Below are 23,587 nucleotides of genomic sequence, written 5' to 3'. Positions count from 1 at the left end.
CAACAACATTTCTGCGATAACGTGACGCACAGTATACTGTTATGAGACACATTATGGATCCCAACTGTCTTTTTTTTAGAGGATTTTTTTTTTTTTTTTTACCAAGAATGCGCCCAAAAAAATCATGATCCAGGGGCCAAAATTCGAAACAAATATATATATTTTTTAATCATAATTCTCATTATTCTCCTGATGTCGGTTTAATGTAAACAGATTGCGCTGATATGCGTCATGTGACAGCGGGGCAGTGCTGCAGCTGCTGTGCTGTGATGGACCTGATCAGACTGGTGGTGGTCCACAGTCAATCAGTCCCAGAGCCTTCCTATTCACCTCCAATGTAGACGCGACGTGCGCGCTCGTTACCCAAAGCGGCGCGTATCCGCGTGCAGTCGGTGCGACGGCGCCGCCGTTTCCCCCCCCGTGCATGTCCGTTGCTGTGTCAGGCAGGTGTCTCCCACGGAGCTCTGCCCCGTTTCAGAGGTGAAGGAGAGACGTCGCCTCCGCGATGTAGAATGTGTTCAATTAAAGTGAAACTAACACATTATATAGGCCTATATGTCCATTACACACTGAATGGGATGTTAAATCCCATGTCTTTATTTCTTCAGTTTATTTTAATAGTAATAATTATGACTAACATTCAGTGAAGACCTAAAAATCAGTATCTCCAAAATTGAAATATTGCAATGGTTTTTATTTTTTTAAAGCATTTTTAATATAGAAATGTTGGCCTTCTGAAAACGGTCCATCTATATGCACTCAATACTTGGTTGGGGTTGAACTACTGGAAATAGACTTTTCTGTGATATTGTTAATGGTGAGCCCCCCCCCCACGACAATTCCTCTCTTTTTTGGTCCTGACCCGTTTGCATCCCTGTAAATGAGTGTTTCCTCCTTATTGAAAGTTAAAGCTTCACTGAAAAGGAAAAGTCAAGATTTTGCGACACATTTAACGCTTAAATGTCATATTTGTGGGGGGGGGTTCTTTTTTCATTCGTTTCCCAGTCCTTAGTCGACCTCGGCCACAGGTGAATGTAAGGAGGAAATTTAAATTAAAGTCACATTTAAGGTGTTTTCACAAGGAACTTATCTTCCACTTCACCTGGTGTGTTCCAGCGCCGTTTCATTTTTAACACAAAACTGGTCAAATATTAAATTCGGAGGAAGTTGTAATGGCACCAATAGAACAAAAAAGATTGGTCATTGGTTTGTTCTCTTTAAATGTATTGATCCTCTGGTGTTAGAGAAAATTATCTATACAGATTTTGAATGGCGTCAGTCTAGTGAAATCAGTGGCCCATCAGACTCTATCAGTTTATCTCTTAATCACTGTTTTCACTTGTGAAATAAATGAAACTTACAAAACTGTTGCTTAAATTCAGCAGTGATAGGTCGTCAGCATGACTAATAAAATCTGCAATTATTATTATCAGCATCAGATTTATTGATCAAAACAGATGCTCACTAATCTAAAATCGACTTCTCAGCTGTAATTGAAATACAAGAAGATAAAGTTAATTCAAATTCCTATTAACACCACAGTTTTTTGCAGTGAGGCCTTTTGAGAGTTCAGTTCAATAGCCTATCAGTCATTTTTGTTCATGTACAATAAAGTTTAATGTGAATAAAGCAGCATATTTGACCAATATTGAACACTTCACCAGGTTTATGAAAGCAGAGAAACTGAACTATGTGGTACAGTAGCTTATATGTACACATTTACAGACACACAGAGAGAGAGAGAGAGAGAGAGAGAGAGAGAGAGGTCACACTGGTTGTAAATCTCTCGCGGACACGTCGTGCGCCTCCTCGCGCACGTAGACTGCTGCTGCGACGTGAAATTCACGTTTTTTCGTCCTTATGCAAGTGAAGCACGTAGAGCCTGTTACAGAATCGTGCATGAAAGAGTCAGTGTGTTTCCAGGGAATAAATCCAGCCCACTGCTGCTTCCTCCTCCTCCTCCTCCTCCTCCTCCGCTGCAGGAGCTGTACAGCTGGCAATTTACAGACAATAACGCAGAGAGGAGTCAATTGGCCGCTGGAGGTGAATCTCTGCCCCGCAAATTGGAGCCGCCGCGTCTGGGTCGCGAGAAGATGATTTAACAGAAGAACCGGGATTTTTTTCTATTTTTTTAATTTTTAAAAAAATAAGTCACCGTTTTAGTTTTTTTTTTTTTTGTGGGAGAAAGTGTTTGTGGACGTGTGGCTCAGCTCCCCTCTCTCCACTGGAACCATTATAACCTCCTCCTCATCCTGGGAATATAAGGTAAAAGAAGCTGATTATCAGTTATCGATTCAACCAGAGTAAAGTTGTAGAGTCAGTTTCACTTTAAAAAACAAAAAAACAAAGTGATTCAATCTCAGGAGTAGGTTGCAAGTTTCATTTAACACTCAAATCACATACATCTATTTCTATCTGAGCACAAATCTTAGTATTGTGCTTTAAAGTCACTTCCATCCAGCTCCATTTATAGAAGATGCAGATGTTCAGACTGTTTCTCTTAGAAGTTTTTAGGATGCACAAGCTTAAAAAAAATAAAAAATGTGAGGAATGTAGAAACAGGAAAGACAAATAAGAGTCTGCTGAGCTGAGCTGATCGGATCTGGATTAGAAGAACCACCTACTGAGATCTGTTGAACTGCTTTTCTGATCAGACACGTTCAAGGGAGTCATTGATAAGAGCAAATATTTGGGTTTCCATCCGTTTGGAAATCCATTTAATTGGGTTTTAGGGCTGTATTTAGCTCTAATTATGAATATTAATGAATCTACCAATTAATTCAATAGATTATTTGTCTATAAAATGCCCATGACGTCTTAAACTGTCTTGTCTATTGTCTAAAATAAAGGTTTGATTGAAATTATTAATCGATTAGTTGCTAATCACTTCTCTTTCAACTGACTAATTGATTAATCAACTAATTGTTTGTCTAAATTTAGGTTAAAAATGTTTATATTTTGTAATTATGATCAGTTTATAACATAACCATTAGTCCTGTTATTATAATTGTTGATCAATAGATGTTGGTTCAGATGCTGTACAGCTGTTTTCTGGGAGTTATAAGAGCTAATGTGGTCCAGAAGAGGATAAAAAAGAAAAAAGTTATTGATATATTCACTGATCAGGAAGTGGCTGTGTGAAAAGTCTCTGTTAAAGTTAAAAAATGGTGTTTTAGTTTGACACATGAATCTGAAGCTTTCGGAGAAAACAGTTTGGTGAACCAGGAAACCAACAAACCCAAACTGTACTTTCTCTGTGCACCACTGTGTTTTCATGTCGAGCAGCTTCAGTTGAGTTCTCTCCTTTCCCGGTCTCCCTGAAGTAACCTCAGACTGATGATGATGCATCCTCCAGGATTTGTTGTTTACTTACTTACTTTTCTATCTTTCTGTGACTGGTTCAGGTCTAAGGTTTCACAAAGTTCCTCTGAGGTCACCGACGACGCGCTGCAACACGGAGGGAAAAGTCTTTTCTGTAGCTCAGAGGGAGTTTGTTTGTGTCTGTGCAGAATCAGAGCTCTGGTTGTGATTAGTGAACAGACAAACTGAGTGTGTTTGTGTGTTTTAGTGGGAATGAGTCCATGTGGTGTCTCAGATAAGACTCTGTGATGAGATTTGACCTCAGAGCTGGAGAAACTGCTGCCTGGTCGATCTGAAGATGCTATTGATCCATGATGCTATTGATCACTGCTGCAGTGAGGGGCGAGAGAGTGAAAGTGAAACAGAGAGAAAAAGAAACAGAGAGAGTTGGTTTGACTTTGAGTGTTGGATTTATGTTGAAATCAGGTACATCGATGGAAGTTCCTCATAACAAATACTACTTTTATGTATGAGATGTTTCATTGATCTAATTCACAACGCACTCACTGTTTATGCAAAAAAAAAAAAAACGGTTTCCAAAAGGATCATTCATGACTCTGCTGCAGTAATGATCAGTGGTGCATGAAATAGACTTGTAGTTCTTGAGACCGGTCTTGGTCTCGGACTGGCAGAACGGTCTCAAAGGGATTTGTAGCCTATAATATGCAGGCAGACATACATGCTTTTTTTTTTGAATATCATTATTTATGCACCCCCTTCAAGTGGTACCAAAAATGCATTTTGTGACACAGACGTGTTGGCGTTCTACAACTCATGCGGAATAGCAAAATATAGTGTAACTAATTGGTTTTTTATGGTCTCGTTCTCGGTCTTGAGCTCAACTGGTCTTAGTCTTGACTTGGTCTTGGTCTTGATACTCTCTGGTCTTGGAAGTGTCTTGGTCTCGGTTCAGGCGGTCTTGACTACAAGTCTAGCATGAAAACACAAGAGGTCAGATGTAAACAGTGATTTAAACCTTATTTTAACCAAAAAATAATACAACCTTAAATGTTGTTAATAATCACATTTTACACAGAAATGCAGTGAAACAGTGTGAATACAGTAGGTTCAAGTCACAGGAAGTCAGTTTATCCTCAGGAACACAGTTTGGTCTAAACTGTCAAACCTATGATTTTACCGTCTTTGTCTGTTTATATAACATGTCGTCCACTGTCCTCTTGTGTTTCGCCGTCTAGCTTAGTTTGGTCATTTATTTAAAGAGATCAGAGAAGAACAAACCACCAGGCCTGTGACTGAATTATTATTCAAACATGAAGTAACCACCTGTCACACTGTGATGTATGTGAGTCAGATTTGGAGGATGGATGAACGAGTGAGGGAAGATTCAAGTGCATTTTTTTAAGGTTTCTTCTTGGGTGGCACAGTGGTACAGTGGTTAGGACCGTTGCCTCTGGGTTTGAACCCCAGACCTGAGGCCTTTCCTGTGTGGAGTTTGCACGTTCTCTCTTTTTCCTTTGTGGGTTGTCTCTTCAGGTTCCCTCTGGCCTCCTCCCACAGTCCAAACACATGCACATTAGCTCATGATTGATTGATTTGTTTATTTAAGTGTCATGCACATAACTGTCCCCAGTCCACATTGGCTTACAAGACACTAGACAATATAAATAGGCTATATACATTCAAAGATGGCTAACATGTCTTCTCATGAATATGTATCCATAGACTCATGCAACAATTTATGTGTTAAAGGGATAGTTCAACATTTTGGCAAATTGGCCCATTGCCATAATCGCTATAGCCTTAGCAGTAGGTTTGTTACCTTTAATTGTCGGTGTAAGCTATTTTTAGAACAGCGGAGCGGCAGGCTGCTCAGAGCTACACTATGGAGGCTAAAGGAATTTCTTGGTTTCCCTCATCAAACTCATCAAATACACAACCCAACAACTCAAAAACGCTGTCGTGGACAAATTGTGACCTGCACATTCACCACGCTATGAGATAATAATGGAACGTTATGAGACGGAGCTGTTTTAGAGGTAAATTCATGCAAAACCGCTGATGCGCGTTGCGTTCAGGGACAGTTTTTCAGCAAGCAGACTCTGTATTTACCCTGTATTTACCTCGAAAACGGCTCCGTTTCGTAACGTTCCATTATTATCTCATAGCGTGGTGAATGTGCAGGTCACAACTTGTCCACGAAAGCGTTTTGGAGTTTTGGGATTTTGTATTTGATGAGTTTGATGAGGGAAACCAAGAAATTCCTTTAGCCTCCATAGCGTAGCTCTGAGCAGCTTGCGGCTCTGCTCCTCCGTTCTAAAAATAGCTTACACCGACAATTAAAGGTAACGAACCTACTGCTATGACTATAGCGATCATGGCAATGGGCCAATTTGCCAAAATGTTGAACTATCCCTTTAACAGTTTTTCGAAATAACCAAAACAATAATAGTATGTAGTCTTATGTTTTTTTGTCCCAGAGTACATGCTTTTTCAATAAGTCTGGCTAGGACATGGATCTCCTCCTTCAAAAAGCTCAACACTGACTAAGACATCCAAAATAAGTCGGGGTTCTTCACCTGAACTTTTTCAAACATGGATTTCCTCAGTTCATTATACAGAGGGCACTGAAACAGAAAGTGAAATTCATCTTCCACATATTGAGGTCACACAAAGCAGATAAAACACAATCTGGTGGTGAGTGTGTGAATGTGAACCTGTGGTTGTTCGTCGACCTGTCCAGGTGAGCTCCGCCCCCGCACACCTGATGTCAGCTGTGATTGGCTCCAGCCTCCCAGAGCTGTGTAGATGGTGATGGTCAGCTCACCAAGCTACGTAAAGAAGCAGCTAAAATGTTGTTGTGTTTCTTTAAGATGATTTTGAGTTGAGATTTCTCATGCGCACTGGGAGGACAGTGGACTAAGATATGCACTGTGTAGAAATGGATAACCCTTTAATTTACACACCGCTAATTAAGTGATAATGTCAAGAAATAGCCAAGAAATATGATCAATTTCATAGTAATGAGAAATATAGCTAAGAAATAATGATTGATTGCATAGAAGTTGCCCAGAAATTGTTAAAATCAAAGCATGAAAAGCATGTGTTATCTTTTGCCTTGACATTAATATGTAATTGACTGTTATTTCTTGGCTATTTCTTGACATTATCACAAAATTAGCGGCCTGTAAATTAAAGGGTTACCTAAAAATGCAATGTTCCTGGTTTGATGTTTAAAGTTGAGGAACTAAAACACTAGCACAAACCTGTGTCCTCTTCAGCTCTGCCTTTAAACTGTGGCCCAGTGTCTCATATCTCACACATACATGCACTTCATAAATAAGACATGCTAAAAGACCATAATAAAAGAACTATACTATAAATTATAAATAACGTGTGACCAGCACAAACGTGTGTCCTCTTCAGCTCTGCCTTTAAACCTCGTCCTGACTGTGGCCCAGTGTGAGCGTGTGTGGGGCCGCTGCCGTGCACCGTGAAACCGGACTCAGACGGCGCAGTCAGTCTCAGACATGTTTTGGAAAGGCTGCCTTAAGTCCGTGGTTCCTGTACAAACACATCACACTACTGTATTTGTGTCTCTTGGGGATGGGGCAACCCCCTACCTACACACACTCAACTAAAAGCCAAAAAAGGAGCATATAGCTGTCAGCTCATCAATAGCGGGCCTATGTGAGCTGCACAGGAAGCTTTAAGAGAACGAGGAGGGAGTTAACATTTTGTAGAGAAAATAAAACCTGAGGGAAAAATGTTGCAGAAACCTACGACATCAGACAAACACTTATGAAGATAAACATTAGCGATCGGCCTGACTTGCGTGGTCATCGAGGCCTGTATGTTTTTTAAATGTTTCACCCCCGTTCTCCTTCCTCTCCGGGCGTCACAGTCGAGTAAACACTGAGCAGATGGTTTGAATCAAAGCGTCGGAGCAGCTCGACTCTCTAACATCAATCCTTCTTCCATATGCTGAGCATTTTTTTTTCAGCACCTCTGTGTGTGTGTAGGCCCTCTTTGTCTCAGCTGCAGCTTTTTCTACAATGCATTAGGAAAAAATGGGAGTAAACTAGTGCAGGAACGCTTCCAACTCCTAAAACTGACTTATAAATACACAGTACAGCTTGAAAATGTGCAAATTCCTGCAGCCTGAGACTTGACTTTCTCTTTCTCTTTCCTCCATCTGCAGCTGAAGTCATGGGCAAGTCAAGACGTGGGCTCCAGTTTGCCTTCAGCCTCCTGTTTGGGTTGTGGTTGCCCTGCTGTTTGACCCAGACCACACCGTCCAGTGCTGCCACAGCGAAGCCAACACCAACACCGACGCCAACGCCCACACCGTCCCCGTCCCCGTCCCCTCAGTCCCAGGCGGCGGCCCTGAAGGTCAGGCTGTCCGGATACCCCCGGAAACACAACGAGGGTCGGGTCGAGCTGTTCTACAAGGGGGAGTGGGGAACCATCTGCGACGACGACTTCACGATATCGAACGCCAACGTGCTGTGCCGCCAGCTGGGCTTCGTGTCGGCCACAGGGTGGACACACAGCGCCAAGTACGGCAAAGGTCTAGGTACGAGTCTGCAGACGCTTCCTGAGGTTGATAGGATGAAAACGATACACTATAGACTCAACGTCAGCCAGCGTGTTAGTGACTGCTTCCCATCTAATAGTTTAATTCGACCAGTCCTGCTTTACTGCTCCACCTGCTTCTTTAAAGGAGACACATTATGCTCCTTTTCCACAAATTAAATTAGTTCCCAGGTGTCTTAAAAACACAAAGATCAAACATCACAGCTCTTTTTATCTGCTCAAAACAGCCCGGCTGGTTTCAGTGCCTGCCCCTTTAAATGCAAATGAGCCACTGCTTGCCCCGCCCCCTCCACCGATACTCACATGTAGGGGTGGTATTATGCAAATTTGAAAACTAATGACATCATTGTCAGATAACTGAGGGAACAACTCATTAAACCACATGGATTTCAACCTCAGGAGCCTGAAAATGACAGATTTTTTTTGTCAGTTCTCACATTTTGGGGGCCGAACGGCAAGACAAACACCCAAATATATGCCTAAGAGCCATCAAAAAGTGGTATTTCCTTAATATGTCCCCTTTAATAATAGATATTGAAAATAAGATAATTGATCTCCCTACACCAGACCTCTCAGAGCTCAATAGGATGACACATTACATCACATGCATTGCAACAACTACAGCCCAGGACATCACACACCCACTCAGTCATCTCTCTGGCTGCAGCTTCAGGTCCCCAAGGTGCAACAGGGCAACAGTCTGCTGCCTCACCGACAGAACCAAGTCTTTGTTGTACTGTATTGCTGTGTTTTGTTGTATTGTGGGTTTATATTACACTGTATTCTAACTAACTTACTAACCTGGGGTACCAGGGCCATTCAGATATTTACGTTTAGAACCCAAACCAAGCTGAATAACTGAGCTTCCTGAAGCCGCAGTTAAAAACCAGCACCCAGGTGTTGTCTCCACATCTGGACTGATGAGCTTCAGTGACACGTTGCTGCCTCCTCAGGTAAAATCTGGCTGGACAACGTGCAGTGTAACGGAGGCGAGAAGAGCATCGACTCCTGTAAGTCTCGGGGTTGGGGCAACAGCGACTGCACTCACGACGAAGACGCCGGAGTCGTGTGCAAAGACGAGAGGATTCCCGGCTTCGTGGACTCGAACGTTATTGATGTAAGTTACTAAAACAAAACAGCAGGCCTGAACTGAAGTGAATGTGTTGCTGCAGCAGCGATGCTCAGAGTTCATTAAGAGGCAGTTAACAAGGCCATAAACATTTATGTTAACAGCCCTGCTGCTGCGCAGCCTATAGACTCTATAAGGCTGAAGCCACATGGAAGAGATTTAAAGCTGCACCTGTCGCTGCCTCACACATGGAGCTGATCAGCTTCGCTCTGCAGCTTCTGTGTGAACCTGTTAATCACAGCTGCCTCCACAGTGTCCACTGACCTGAAGGGATGGAGAGAGAGGAGAGAGGAGAGGTTCCCCACTGGACTAGAGGAGGTTTATCTTAATCTGACTGACCAGAAATGTTTCTTCAGTTTTGTCTTAATCATCAATGCTTAATTTTTTTCCAATCAGTCAAGCTTTATCTATGTAGCATCTTTCATAAAAGTAAAAAACTCTAATTCAAACTGGACTAATGCATTACAGCAGCCGTAATAGTTGAAATAGCCTAATAAAATGTACGGTGGTTGTGAGAGTTCAAAATTCATGCAAAGACACAAGTTCCACACAAATTTTAAAATGTTCATTTCAATTCAACAACCAAACAAATTCACAGTTTATTTCCTGGTAACACTTGTGTTGTAGTGCAGTGCATGTGTTGTCAATTTGATGAAGTTATGCTTTCTGTATTTGTTGCACATTTGTGTCTTTGCATGTGTTTTGCAGTGTGTCCAGCTATTCAGGTCACAATAAAACGAGTAAAAAGACAACAAGTTAAGCACAGATTCTAGCAATAAAATATAACAAAGACAAGTATAAAGACTGAAATCACAACATAAAAACCAGACGGAGAAGATAAGTGTTAAAAATGGCAGATTTTCCAGCCGTTTGCAGTACAACAGCTAAAAGCAGCATCACCACATGTTTTTGTTGAAGGAGAATCATCCGGTCGGTGTTGGTGTTGGTGTCCTCTGACGGCCGACTGAGGGTTTCTAAAAGAGACCAGATCAGACGCTCTCTGTGTTTCCCTCCTCCCTGGTTGAATAAATATTTAAACCTGAGGGAAACGTTCACTCTCACACTCACTCGGGGAGCTCAGCTGGGTGAGGTCGGTCGGTGTCTGAGCTGCTTCCAGCTGCTCATTATTTTTCCATTTGTGCTCTCTGATGCTGGTTTGTGGAGGTGAACAGGGTTAGACTGGGGGGGCAGTGATATGATGAGGTGTCCCTGTTACATATAGAGGGATCGTATGAAAAAGAAAAGTTTTGTAACAGTGAGAAAGGGCAGCTTCTCCCTCTTTCTGCCTGATGCTGCAGTTCAATCCCAGTCAAATGTGCCGTCCAGACTTTAAACTGTGATCTCAGACAGTTTTTTTCCCTTTTCTTCTCTTAAATAAAACCACAAGGGATGTGAGTCACTGCAGAACTGGCAACCAGAGACAGTCACGTTCACTCATGAGCAGTGATGGGAATAACGGCGTTAAAATAAACGGCGTTACTAACGGCGTTATCTTTTTCAGTAACGAGTAATCTAACTAATTACTATTTCCACCGTTACAACGCCGTTACCGTTACCGACAATTAAATGAGGCGCGTTACAAACTACTTTGAAGCCGTCCCCGACTTGGCTCATCTCAGACACAGAAGCTGCTAAACTGTTTTTTTTTTCCTCCTCTCCTTTGGTGAGGGGAGGGGGGAGGAGGGAGGGACGAGACAACCGCATAAGTGATGATGATTGGTTGAGGCAGAGTAAGGTTTCATGCTAAGCCAATCAGAGGCAGTGTTCAGTTTGTACACAAACCACACACGCACGCAGTTTAGCCTCACACACACAGACTAGCAGAGGGAAGCTGCCGAGATCGGAGGGAAAGTGGAAACAGACACTACTTTACTCTCCCTGAGGTAAAAGACAAGAACATGTGAGGTGTAGCTACATTATGTCCCGGAGCGAAGTGTTTGTCCTGAGCTTCTGCTCACCTGACTCTGTGCAGCTTCTTCATTAAATCCAAACAGTCCGACACAGCGACGCACTGCTCCTCTTTGACCCCAAAGTCTCTGTAGCTCATCAGCTGGAACTCTTCCAGAGCAGCTACAGCAGCGTTGTGACCTCAACCATGGTTGGTGAGAGCAGAAATGTTGTTGTTGTAGTGAAAATGGGCGGGCTCGTGAAGACGCGAATTTACACAAAGTCAAAACGAGCGATAAATCGCATTTCTCGCGTATCTCGCGTTTGGTCGCGCGTATAAACTCGAGCGAAAAAAAAGCGTTCCTCGTGTTTGGTGGGAAGCCCCTTGCGGGTCTTCCCACCAAACACGATGAAAAGGACGAAGACGCGAAGGTCCCGTCGCCATAAAAGAATCGCGTGTAGCGTCGCAAAAAAAAAAAAGTCGCGTATACCGCGTCTCGCGCCTAATCGCGTTTTTGCGTCACGGCCTTTTACACCGCGGACGTAACGAATAAACGGTGACGTGTGAACGAACAACATAGAACAGGACCAGACGTGGCGTTGTTTCCTCTTTTCACCTACAGCTCCACTCTCCCTTACTTACACTAACTACTGTTATTGTTGAGGCCAGATAATTGTGGGATTTGTAGTTTTTGACCAATCGTGTGCTCTTTCTTTTTATGATTTTTCCGGTTCACACATGTTTGTTTTTTTTAGGGGCAAATGCGAGTGAAATGCTCGCCCATGGTGGGCATAAGAAAATGTAAACAATAATTCAACAAATTTAAGACATTTTAAGACCTAAAATTTAGATTTTCACATTTTAGACTTTTTAAGACCCCGCGCGCATACCCTGTTATTTCATATAAAAGTTTAAGTGCATACATATTTTATGATGCTGTGTATTATATATTTAAGACCATCTTAGAATTTTCTAATAAATGTAATACTTTTTAAGGCCTTAATTTTAGATACATGAATTTAAGACTTTTTAAGGATCCGCAGATACCCTGTTGTGCGCTCGCAGCAGGACAGATAATCAGATGGATAATCGGTAAAGTTAATAATTTCACTTAATGTGGCCATGAATAAATTAATTTCGATGTTTCGCCTGTTATTAAACGCAAATCTTGAATAGGTCTCCGCTGTTTTCACATTTAAAAAGGTCTTTGTTGTCTTTGTACAGAGACAATATGAGATTTGCTTGTAGCCACAGCACTTAAAAAACCCACTGTAACCTATTTTCATAGGCACACCAGCCTCGCTTTCAATAAAACACACACTCGCATTCCATAATTGCGATCAGTGAAATATATGAAAACAATAAAATACAATTTAAAAATGAGAGAAAAAAAATCAAAATTCTTCGACATATTTAAACTTAAAAAAAAGAAAGAAAAAGTAACGCAATAGTTACTTTCCCTGGTAACTAGTTACTATTATAGTGAAGTAGTGGAGTTACTAACTCAGTTACTTTTTGGGAGAAGTAATTAGTAACTATAACTAATTACTTTTTAAAAGTAACGTTCCCAACACTGCTCATGAGCAGTTAGTGAGAGGATTAAGACCAACAATTAAGACTCGGATGTCTTCAGCGTATGTCTGTGTGTTGTATTTTGTAACAATTTGACAGTGTAAATGTGAAGAAAATGACTTAAAGGGATAGTTCAACATTTTGGTAAATTGGCCCATTGCCATAATCTCTGTAGTTTTAGGAGTAGGTTTGTTTTTTGAGTTGTTTTCGAGGCAAATGCAGAGACTGCTTGCTGAAAAACTGCCGTAGATGGGAACGCGCATCAGCGGTTTTGCATGAATTTGCCTCTAAAACAACTCTGTCTCGTAACGTTCTGTTATTATCTCATAGCGTGGTGAATGTGCAGGTCACAACTTGTCCACCAGAGCGTTTTGGAGTTGTTGGATTGTGTATTTGATGAGTTTGATGAGGGAAACCAAGAAATCCCATGAGCCTCCGTAGCATAGCTCTGAGCAGCTCGCGGCTCTGCTTCGCCATTCTAAAAACATCTTGCACCGAGAATTAAAGGTAACGAACCTACTCCGGATTAGTACGGATTATGGCAATGGGCCAATTTGCCAAAATGTTGAACTATCCCTTTTAATAATCACTAATTGTCATACTTCTCCCTCCTCGCAGGCCCACGTGGACGAAAACAAAGTGGAGGAGGTGCGACTCCGGCCCGTGGTCGTGGCGACGAAGAGGAAGATGCCCGTCACCGAGGGCGTGGTGGAGGTGAAATATAAAGACGGCTGGGCTCAGGTCTGTGACGTGGGATGGACGATCAAAAACACGCGCGTGGTCTGCGGCATGCTGGGATTCCCACACGAGAGGAAAGTCAACAAGAACTTCTACAAGTGAGTGAATGGCTCGACTTTTAAGCATAAAAAAAAAAAACCTGAATCTACTGCAGGTTCATCATGAGGTTAAAGCTGCAGCTGGTGCGTTTTTATAGAAGCTGCAAAGAATGAATTTTAGGAGACAGTTTGGATTTTACCACTTCCTGGTGGAAAAGTGTGCACACCAACACCTCCAAGGCTCCTCCACAAAATCTCAAATCATGAATGAAAAGGAGCAGAAATAATAATAATCTGATAATCTGCTTTTCTTTCACAAGACTTTAATCAACAAAGTAATAATTCAATAAAATCTGAATTAAAACAGCAGCAGGTCAACACACACAGCCTTTGTTAGCTCCTTTGTTACAGCTCATTTTATATTTTTTGCTTTTTACAACAAAACTGACTCTTTTTTTATGAGCTTTGTGCATAATTTCCACAAATTTCCACGGGGTTTAGTGGATCTATATCTACTTCCTCTGATCTTTTTGTATGTTTGCCAAACACTTTACCAGGTTTAGTGGTGACACACTCTGCATCTTCCCTATTGAAGCTTCACTTTGTGTTGTATTGCTCAACTTCATGGTGATGGAAATAGTGGAGACTGATTCATTCAAAGTTGTGGAAAAAAAGAAGAAATGTTGACGTCATGTGAGATAAAACATCCAGGAGAGGAATTTACACTTAAAGGAAGTTAAAGGAATAGTTTTACTTTACAGACAGAAAGTAAGTAAATAGATGTTTATCCTAAAGTGTCAAACTATTAATTCAAAGTGATAAAAATGAGCAACATGGAGGAGATTCCTCATGTGCAACGTTTGCAGACTTTAAAGGTGAAGCACTGTTCTCCTCTGCCAACAATGTGAATTAAGCCTCTCAGCAAACTGGCTGTAATTTTCTCATTCAGCCCAGACGAGCTGTAGCTGTAGCTGTTTGCTGCAGCCTGTTTGACATTCCTGTGGCTTCAGTGTGTAAAGCAAAGTGGCAACACTTTGACCAAACCACGAGCAGGATCTGGGTCTATTGTTTGGTAAAGAGCGGACATTATAGGAGCTGCTGTTTACAGTAGATACAACACTGACAGTCTGTGTAAGTGTCTCTTCTCTCAGCCAGAACAGCAAAGCACACAAGCCTCTGATCGTTCTGCTTCTCCTTATTATTATTTCTTCCTTTTCGAGGATGTTTTTTTGTTTTTCCTCCCCTTTGGATTCACAGAGCAGCCATGTTTGTGTTTGAAATGCATCCAGCTCGGGTCAAATATTTCATCTTCTCAGCCTCCGTTCATTAGTTCGCAGAGGAAGTTGAGGAGTGATAATGAACTGCCTGCAGAGACGGAAAAGTACAAACCAGTGTGTGTTCTGTCGAGCGTTTTCACCTCTGCAGGGCTGTGCAGAAAAATACAGGATATCTGTACATATCAAATCTCAATAGTGAAGGCTGGGTGAGAGGATTAATTGGCATATCGATTTGATCAAATAGAAAAAAATGTTTCCAGCTTCTCAGATGTGAAGTTTTGCAGCTTTATTCAGTTTTATTACAGTTAAAGCAGATATCAGTGGAATGTTTTTGTTAATATAAGTCCTAAATAGTCCTATTTTCCGTCAGCAATCACTTACATGAAGTATTTCAGCCTAAACACGAGTCTCTCCGTCACTCTGCTCTGCTGTAACCCGAGGAGAAAATTTTCCTTGTGGGATACAAGTGTTATCCAATGAGGAGAGAGAACGGCATGAAGGGCTGTGTGTGCAGCCAAGGGATGCGCGTGAATGTGGTGACGTAGCACGAGGACCAATTGATGCCTGACAAGGGCGGGGGCTGCTAACTCATGGTGCGTTCAAAGAAACTCGTACTTTGTGTTTTTCCTTCCTGTGAAGTCATACCAGTTCGATCTGGTACGAGTTCACGGGTCGGAAGTTACGAGTGGCCGTTATAGGGAACTTTCACAGACAACAGGATGGTAAAAACACGAGCTACGGGTTACCTGGAACGCTACCAAGTCGTAGTTGTGACTTGAAGCTGTAACTTACGGTTTCAAAAGCCTGCCTTGAACGCAGCATTAGCCGAAACGGCCGCGAAGCTGATATCTGCTTTAAAACTGAGGTTTTCCAGCTGTCCTGATGTGCATTTTTCACTATTTTTTTATTTTCTCTATCAATCAATTAATCATTTGGTCTAATAAATGTCAAAAAATGGTGAAAAATCACAGTTTAATAAAAGCTTTTGTCCAACCAGAATAGCAGAGAAGCTGGAATACTAGAAAGTCTCATCATTCCCCTGTCAATCAGGAAATCAAATCATTGACTTATTGTCTGAATCCTCTCTTCCTATGAAAATAATCATTGTCTCTATCCATTAAAATGCATTTGAGGAACAATGGCTTCTTCAGCCGACTTTCTGAACTCCCAGTATGACTGCACACATTCCTGGCCGCGCTCCAGTCGCAGGCGTTTTTATTCCTCCCCTGCAGATGGTTCACAGTAGTCCGAGGGGGAAACGTGTGTTTTCTCTCAGCCGAGTGTGAGGGCGGACGGAGGATGGTTAGTCAGTCACATAATCCACAGACAACGACGACCGGAGTCAAACTGCTCTGTGTTATCATCAGTCCCTCTGTGCTTTTACATTATAATTCAGCTCTTTATTATATGTAGACTTTGTTTGTCAGTCGCTGATTTTGTGATAATAGCTGTGACCACTTCACTTAACTTTCCATTTAGTCCGTCAAGCATCTGAAAAACTTTCCACTGAATCCCAGACAGATGAATCATCTGTTAGAAACTGGTTCAAACAGGAAGTGATTGTTTTGTTTTGTTTTTTTGTTTTGTTTTATACTCACCATGTTGGCCTTGTATGTGTTTACTTTAGGGCTCCCAAACCATTAGAATAAGTGGGTGGGATTATTCTCATGAAGAGCCATACTTTCACATTTTTTATGTGTTCAAAATTGACCAAGGGATTTTTAAAGTGTTTCAGTGGATGAATGTGCTGCTTTATGCAAATGTATGTAACTTTATCGTGCATGGACTTAAAACAATGAAACATTTTGTAAGGAAATGTATGGTTAAAGTAATTTAAAATCATCATTCAAATTAATCTACAAGTACTTATTTTATATTATCTTAATTTAACTTATCTTGACTTATTGTGACTTGATTTGACTTGACTTGACCTCACCTGACCTTAACTTAACTTAACTTTTACTTGACTTGACTTGACTTTACTTTACTGTTAGTAATCTGAAGGTCACAGATTCACAGTTTACTCAGTGACTGGGCTTCTATATTGATCACCAGCCAATAGCCAATAGATACTGTATTGATTAATGGTTTTTCGCTGGTTTTTCACTCAAACAGTCACCACAGTGTCGAATAGTTGGAATAACTCTGTAAATTGTGATCGTTCACATCTGTAACACACGATACTGGAAACCTGAGGAATGTCAGAAATGTGATTCACCAGTGACCCTGCACTGCTTCACCTCAATGTGTGTGTGTGCAAGTGTGTGTGTGCAGACCATAGACAGTGAAAGAGTGTATGTGAGTGTGTGTGTGTGTGTGTTTGCACGCAGTCTCTCTCCTGTATGTGATGGTATTTGGCTGTCTCACTGTTGCAGACATCTGAAAAAGCGAGCAGCTGAGAAGGTCTCCAGGCCAAAGGTTAATGTTGCGGCCGGTGGAAGGTACACAAGTCTCCTGCAGGGAATCAAACCCACCGTCCCTCTCCGTCTCTGCACTCACTGGTGTAGTGGTGACAGTGGGTTTCCTGTTGGGAGTAGTAGACAATAACCGTTTAGCTGTTCCCGCTCCTAGATATAGATGACCACCTCCCCCCTTCTCTCTAATATCATATTATTTATGATGTGCAGCATGTGAATGGGTTGCGTATTTAAATTTGACATAGATTTGTGATAACTGAGGGTTATCTTGAGTCGAGGGTTTGTTTTCTGCACTTTTCCACTGACATGGCACAGGTTGTATTATTTATTTCCAAGTTTTCAAACCATCTGATCTTAAAACGTTTAATTACAAAAAGGACTTTGAATGGAAATCCCTCCATGTCTTTAACGGGACAGATGTTGTCAGTCTGAGCTGTGTCAGTGACCGGGGCTTCAATTTCAATTTTCCATGGATGACTGAGTCGTTATCCCTTTTTTTTTTTCAATCTAACGCTGCACCATCTGAAAATCCCATTCTCCAGTATGACCTGCTTTTTAGAAGGTGAGGAGTGAATTTTCCTTCTCAGTTCTTCAGCTGAATCAGTCGTAGGCCTCAGTTCCTGCAAATAATAAGTCACAGCGTTTGTTTTAGCCGTCTCAGAGCGCCAGACGGGCGGAGTCTGACACGTACGTCACACATTTTAGGGATCTGAATATTCTGAATTTGGGAAATTCCACACCAAAGGAAATGAATACAAATTATAAAAGTGAAAAAAAAACATTGTTGCAGATGTATTTGTTTTATATAATCTTAGATTTATCTTCTTTAATATCACTTAGAGCTTATCAAATAGATGTACGGTGGTCCTGAGGGCTCATTTCACTGCACCTTAAAGGAGTATTATCGCAAAATTCGGCCACTAGATGGAGCCAGGCGGAGCTTATCAGATATAAACAAGTGGGCAGCTGTCAGAGAGAGAGAGCAGCCTCGTTTAGTCCCCCCCCCCGCCCCCCCTCCTTCTCCCTCCCCCCTCCTCCTCCCTCGCCAGGCTGAATGAACGTGCAATCGCGGGAAAAAGAAAACTCGCTAGTGGAAGCGGCAGCTCTACGTCGCGCACAACCACAACAACGACAACAACAGCAACTGAAACGTCCTCCTCCTTAATAACGCTGAGAGGACAGCTGAAGAAAGACACAGGGACGTGGAGACAAAGTGTTCTACCAGCGATTCAGTGACTGTGAGCACCCTAACACTGCTACATTACTTACTGTTGCATATTTGTCCGGTTCGGAGGTCTGATTTGCGAGTTCCGAGTGCATTTTAACGCAGCAAGCGCCGGGCCGGCTTGGATCATAACAAAGACAAATGCTGCATTTGCCCCACGGACACTATACTGTTGGCGATTTTTTTTGTAAATTTAGTTATGGCTCCCCCCGACCCATCTTTTACATATGTCAGCTTATTTTATGCTATTACTGCTGTATTTGCGATAATGCTCCTTTAATAGAAACACCTGCAAAGACACAAACGTGCGTCAAATTCAATGCATGCAAAACGGTTTGTTTAAATCCATTAAGCACTGAACCACTTGCTATACTGGAACCATATTGACTTTATGCTTCTAACATATTAAAACAATATAATAATTAACAGTTTCTAATTGATTTGAATAACAAAATGTTTGAAGTTTTGTCACAGGATGAAACATCAGCTCTTATTTCGGCCTCACACTGACAAAAGTTTGAAGAACTCACCAACACAGACTGTACAGTGTAACATAACTGTTACTGTTACACTTACCTCTGTGGTTTATTTACATCCCATCCTGTCAAAAAGCAGCGTCATACACCAAACAGAGACAATGTGGTAACTGGAGGTTCACATTGGCACAATATAGAAAAGCTTCTCCTCTACTAACATGTTAATGATCATACTGATACATGATGTCATACATACACTACATGGCCAAAGGTATATGGACACCCTGGCGTTCACTTACAGGTTTAAATGCAGATTACATTACATCAAACATGTTTTATTAATTATATCTCATGCACACAGGAGCTGCCAAATATATCATTGTTTGCTGTAGCTTTAATATTTTTCTATGTAACAACTACAGTATGTGTGTGTCCATATACTTTTGGCCGTCCTCTGTATGTGAGTCTGTGCTGTCTAAAAATGCGTTTAAAGATCTAATGAATGTCAAAGTTTTAATTAATTGATGTAATTCTGTCACATGTGTGTGTTTTCACCGGAAGGACGTGTCACTTTCAACGTATTTGTATGAAGCGCAGTGTATTTAACCATCATGTTGAAGGTGCCACGTCCTTCTGGATCATATAACTCTGTATGTCTTTAACATCACTGTTGCACCATGTGTCACTGTCTTGTGCTGCTTTGATTTTTTTTTTCACCGTGTCGTCTCCCTAAACTGTGTCACAGCCTCTAACCCCGTGTTTACTTTGCAGGCAGACACCCAAAGCTAAAGCTAACTCTAAGTCTAAACAGAGCAGCCCTGGCAAAAGGTAATCTGAGGATAAACGGCTCAGTGGGTAAAGTTGGGTGGTGGTGGTGGTGGTGGTGTGGGACAATGACAACGTCTGAAGAGAGAGACCCACACACATGCTGCGTTCACTGACCACACACACACACACAACTTACACTTGACAAACTGATGAAGTCAGGATGAGAAAAACAAATGTTGTTAGGAGTGTGAAAAGCTAATTTTGCTAGCGACATTCCTCCTCTCCGGTTTGAGCACCTGCACATGTGGCTGGTTTGGAGATTTTCAAAATAAAAGCATGAAACTAAATTGAGCAAAAATATTGAATTCAGTTGAATAATGGTCTTAAAATACTGTAAGTGCTAAACCAACATTTTGGTTATTTTTTTATTGTCTCTCCGCTGCCAAAGTGTCTGTAGGAAATATGAATTTAGCTTAGCATACAAACTTAGCAAGGGCGAACATTTGGCTTGGACACAACATCCCCTTCTAAAACTGCTTTTTAATGCTGTGGACTGAATGTTATTTTTTCTATATCATCTGTATTTACATTTAAATACAAGCTAAATACAATTTTATACATAGTTATATTCATTTATACATTATTTTATACATATCAAAGATTAAAATAAAAGGGAAATTCAGGGGCAATGTCTCTAACATCCATATGCAAACCTATGCCCTCAGTCTCCAGGATGAAACAGTGACACAACTCCTTTAGTCCAACTTTTTTTTGTATTATTATTTACTGTCAGACCATCTCTGTGATAGTTTGTCTGAAAAAAGCACACTTAAACGTGTCATCTGCTCAGTTTTTTCTATGCAAGTCAGGATCATTGGGTAGCTTTGCTTTCATTTGTGTGATTGATCATTAAAAAAAAACTTCTGTCAGACCCTTAATTTCCACTACACTGTAAACACAACCAAGTCATTCATCCATTGACTTGGTGTCTGAGTCACCACAGCCGGTGTCTCTGCTTCCTGCAGGTTGTACCTTGAGCGTCAGAAGAACCACTTCCACATCCACTCGGTGGCCTGCACGGGGACGGAGGTGCACCTGGCCGCCTGCCCCCTGGAGTTCAACAAACCAAACGCCACATCCACCTGTGAGGGCGGCATGCCGGCCGTGGTCAGCTGCATGCCCGGCCCCCTGTTCATGCACAACACCGGCATGAAGAAGAAACCCAAGACCTCGGTAAAGTCAGGTTTTTTTTGGAGACATGGAGATAAAAATGTACATAAAGTCATCTCAGTGTAGCTTAAGTCACATGATAGACAGTGCCATGTGACCGAAAGCTGCAGGAAAAAAGGTAAAAACTGGACATTTAATGATATTTTAGTGTCTAATTTGTGTTTTCTAACAGGAAAAGTAGATTAAATGTTTGTTGTTTTTAAGAATCAAGCAGTTTACATTAAAGCAGATATCAGCTTCACGGCCGTTTCGGCTAATGCTGCGTTCAAGGCAGGCTTTTGAAACCGTAAGTTACAGCTTCAAGTCACAACTACGACTTGGTAGCGTTCCAGGTAACCCGTAGCTCGTGTTTTTACCATCCTGTTGTCTGTGAAAGTTCCCTATAACGGCCACTCGTAACTTCCGACCCGTGAACTCGTACCAGATCGAACTGGTATGACTTCACAGGAAGGAAAAACACAAAGTACGAGTTTCTTTGAACGCACCATGAGTTAGCAGCCCCCGCCCTTGTCAGGCATCAATTGGTCCTCGTGCTACGTCACCACATTCACGCGCATCCCTTGGCTGCACACACAGCCCTTCATGCCGTTCTCTCTCCTCATTGGATAACACTTGTATCCCACAAGGAAAATTTTCTCCTCGGGTTACAGCAGAGCAGAGTGACGGAGAGACTCGTGTTTAGGCTGAAATACTTCATGTAAGTGATTGCTGACGGAAAATAGGACTATTTAGGACTTATATTAACAAAAACATTCCACTGATATCTGCTTTAAGGACAATACATGTCTTGTGATTAAAAGCTGTTAGCCTGTAGTTATATTATAGCATGTCTACATGTCGATTAAAATATAATTTCACTGTGTGCTTCTCGTCCAGAGAAACGTGAGGCTGAAGGGAGGAGCCAGACTGGGCGAGGGCCGGGTGGAGGTGTTGAAGGACAACGAGTGGGGCACGGTGTGCGACGACCGCTGGAACCTGCAGTCGGCCAGCGTCGTGTGCAGGGAGCTCGGCTTCGGCAGCGCCAAGGAGGCTCTCACCGGCGCCCGCATGGGTCAAGGTCAGGAAGTTGTCAATGAAACCGCCCATTTGTCAGAAATGTGCATTTCGATTTTGGGTTCATAATCTTTGTGAGTCCAGTTGCAGACAGGAAGTATAGTTGACCCACTGTTTGAGATGAAACCAAAAGCACTGGGATGTTAAAGGGATAGTTCAACATTTTGGCAAATTGGCCCATTGCCATTATCCCTATAGTCTTTGGAGTAGGTTCGTTACCTTTAATTGTCGGTGCAAGCTGTTTTTAGAATGGCGGAGCAGAGCCATGAGCTGCTCAGAGCTACGCTACGGAGTCGGAGGCTAATGGGATTTCTTGGTTTCCCTCATCAAACTCATCAAATACACAATCCAACAACTCCAAAACGCTCTGGTGGACAAGTTGTGACCTGCACATTCACCACGCTATGAGATAATAACAGAACGTTACGAGACAGAGTTGTTTTAGAGGTAAATTCATGCAAAACCACTGCTTTTTCAGCAAGCAGTCTCTGCATTTACCTCTAAAACAACTCTGTCTCGTAACGTTCTGTTAAAAATGGGTTGCACAGACAATTAAAGGCAACGAACCTACTCCTAAGACTATAGGGATTATGGCAATGGACCAATTTGCCAAAATGTTGAACTATCCCTTTAAATCCAGGTGTGATTTGGCTGCTTTAAAGGTTCAGTTTAACTAAACTAACATCAGTGGTTCTGCAGCTTTTCAAAGTAAAAGCTCCAAACAGACTTCACTGCTCCGTCCACCCGTCCCCTGGGGCCGGACGTCTTTATAACTGTCCTCAGGGAGGACGTCAGTCGTCACCTGTCACTGCTCTTATCTCTCAGGTCATCTCTTCACCTCAGAGAGCAGATAACCTGCTGATCTGCAGCTCCACATTCCTGCCGGGGTTCCTCATTTAGAGGTTATTTTAATAAGCAAAGGAATGCAGGGAATGAAGAAAGAAAAGAAACAGTGTAACTTTTTGGAAATATAACATAAAACCCACCAGAGTATGTAAATATATTCATTTTACTACAATAATAAGCAACAATCTTGACATTTATATAGTTCTTTATTCATTAAATCCTCTTTATTGTGAATATTTCTGATTCTTTATAGTGTGTGAAGGTATTTTCTAGAACAGAAAACCATCTGTGTGGCTGCAGCTGCTTCATGGATCATTTCATGTGAAAATGAGCCACTCGACTCCAGCTGCTGTGTGATCCACCTACACATGAGAGGCTCCGCAAATCACTTTCAGTGGTTGTAACTGTGAGACTCCGAACTGCCGAACTATTCAAGAAAACGTTTATTACAACTGTAATAATTCATGAAAGAAGCTGCTGCATATCCTGAGTAATTTTCCAAATGTTCATTCCTGCTGGTCAAAGGCCGCTCAGAAATGAAAAGACCAGGATGGAAACCTGAAGCTGAATGAAGCAGTGTGTGTGTGTGTATGTGTGTGTGAGAAAGAGCACGTCTCCTTGTGGATTCATTGAACCCGTATTAAATCTCAGACAGCTGTTTGTAAAGGCGGTCGCTGATCTTATTTTAGTAGCTCTGAAGCCAGGCCACACTTTGAGGCTGTTTGCACACCTGCACTTTTTAAATCCCGGTTTAACTGGACTCTGGTTTGTTTCCAGCCCCGTTGGTTTGATCAGGTGTGAAAACAGAGTCATCAAACATCGGCTCTAAGACACAGCATTTGGAGGAGATTTATTAAAATCCATCCACTGGGCAAGGACACATCATTGCACATCTGCTTCCTTGCACTGCGATATCAGATTCTGTTTTATTTATTTACTTTGGTAGGTAAGTGTTCATTAATGTGGAGCCATGTTTAAATATAAACTATCTCAGGTACACAATGGTGCCACCCTGA

General features: G+C 41.8%; 1 protein-coding gene across 4 annotated transcripts in view; it reads left to right on the top strand.

The window, feature by feature from the left end:
* The window catches only part of loxl3b (lysyl oxidase-like 3b), a 40,306-nt gene that overhangs the window by 3,178 nt on the left and 13,541 nt on the right, over positions 1 to 23,587 (top strand). For 2 of the 4 annotated variants that reach the window (XM_083997943.1, XM_083997940.1), the window contains exons 1-8: positions 2,024 to 2,265; positions 7,520 to 7,894; positions 8,868 to 9,031; positions 13,122 to 13,339; positions 16,932 to 16,997; positions 19,446 to 19,502; positions 20,468 to 20,675; positions 21,549 to 21,729. In XM_083997943.1, coding sequence (XP_083854069.1) covers positions 7,528 to 7,894; positions 8,868 to 9,031; positions 13,122 to 13,339; positions 16,932 to 16,997; positions 19,446 to 19,502; positions 20,468 to 20,675; positions 21,549 to 21,729 — 1,261 coding nt within the window. In that variant the 5' untranslated portion in view covers positions 2,024 to 2,265; positions 7,520 to 7,527. Of the gene's footprint in view, positions 1 to 2,023; positions 2,266 to 7,519; positions 7,895 to 8,867; positions 9,032 to 13,121; positions 13,340 to 16,931; positions 16,998 to 19,445; positions 19,503 to 20,467; positions 20,676 to 21,548; positions 21,730 to 23,587 lie in introns of those variants that run through there. The other 2 variants (XM_083997941.1, XM_083997942.1) reach the window with 2 other exon arrangements.

The sequence above is a fragment of the Trachurus trachurus genome, assembly GCF_905171665.1.
Source record: "Trachurus trachurus genome assembly, chromosome: 22".
Classification (NCBI taxonomy): Eukaryota; Metazoa; Chordata; class Actinopteri; order Carangiformes; family Carangidae; genus Trachurus; species Trachurus trachurus.
This window is presented reverse-complemented; position numbering and strand designations above follow the sequence as displayed.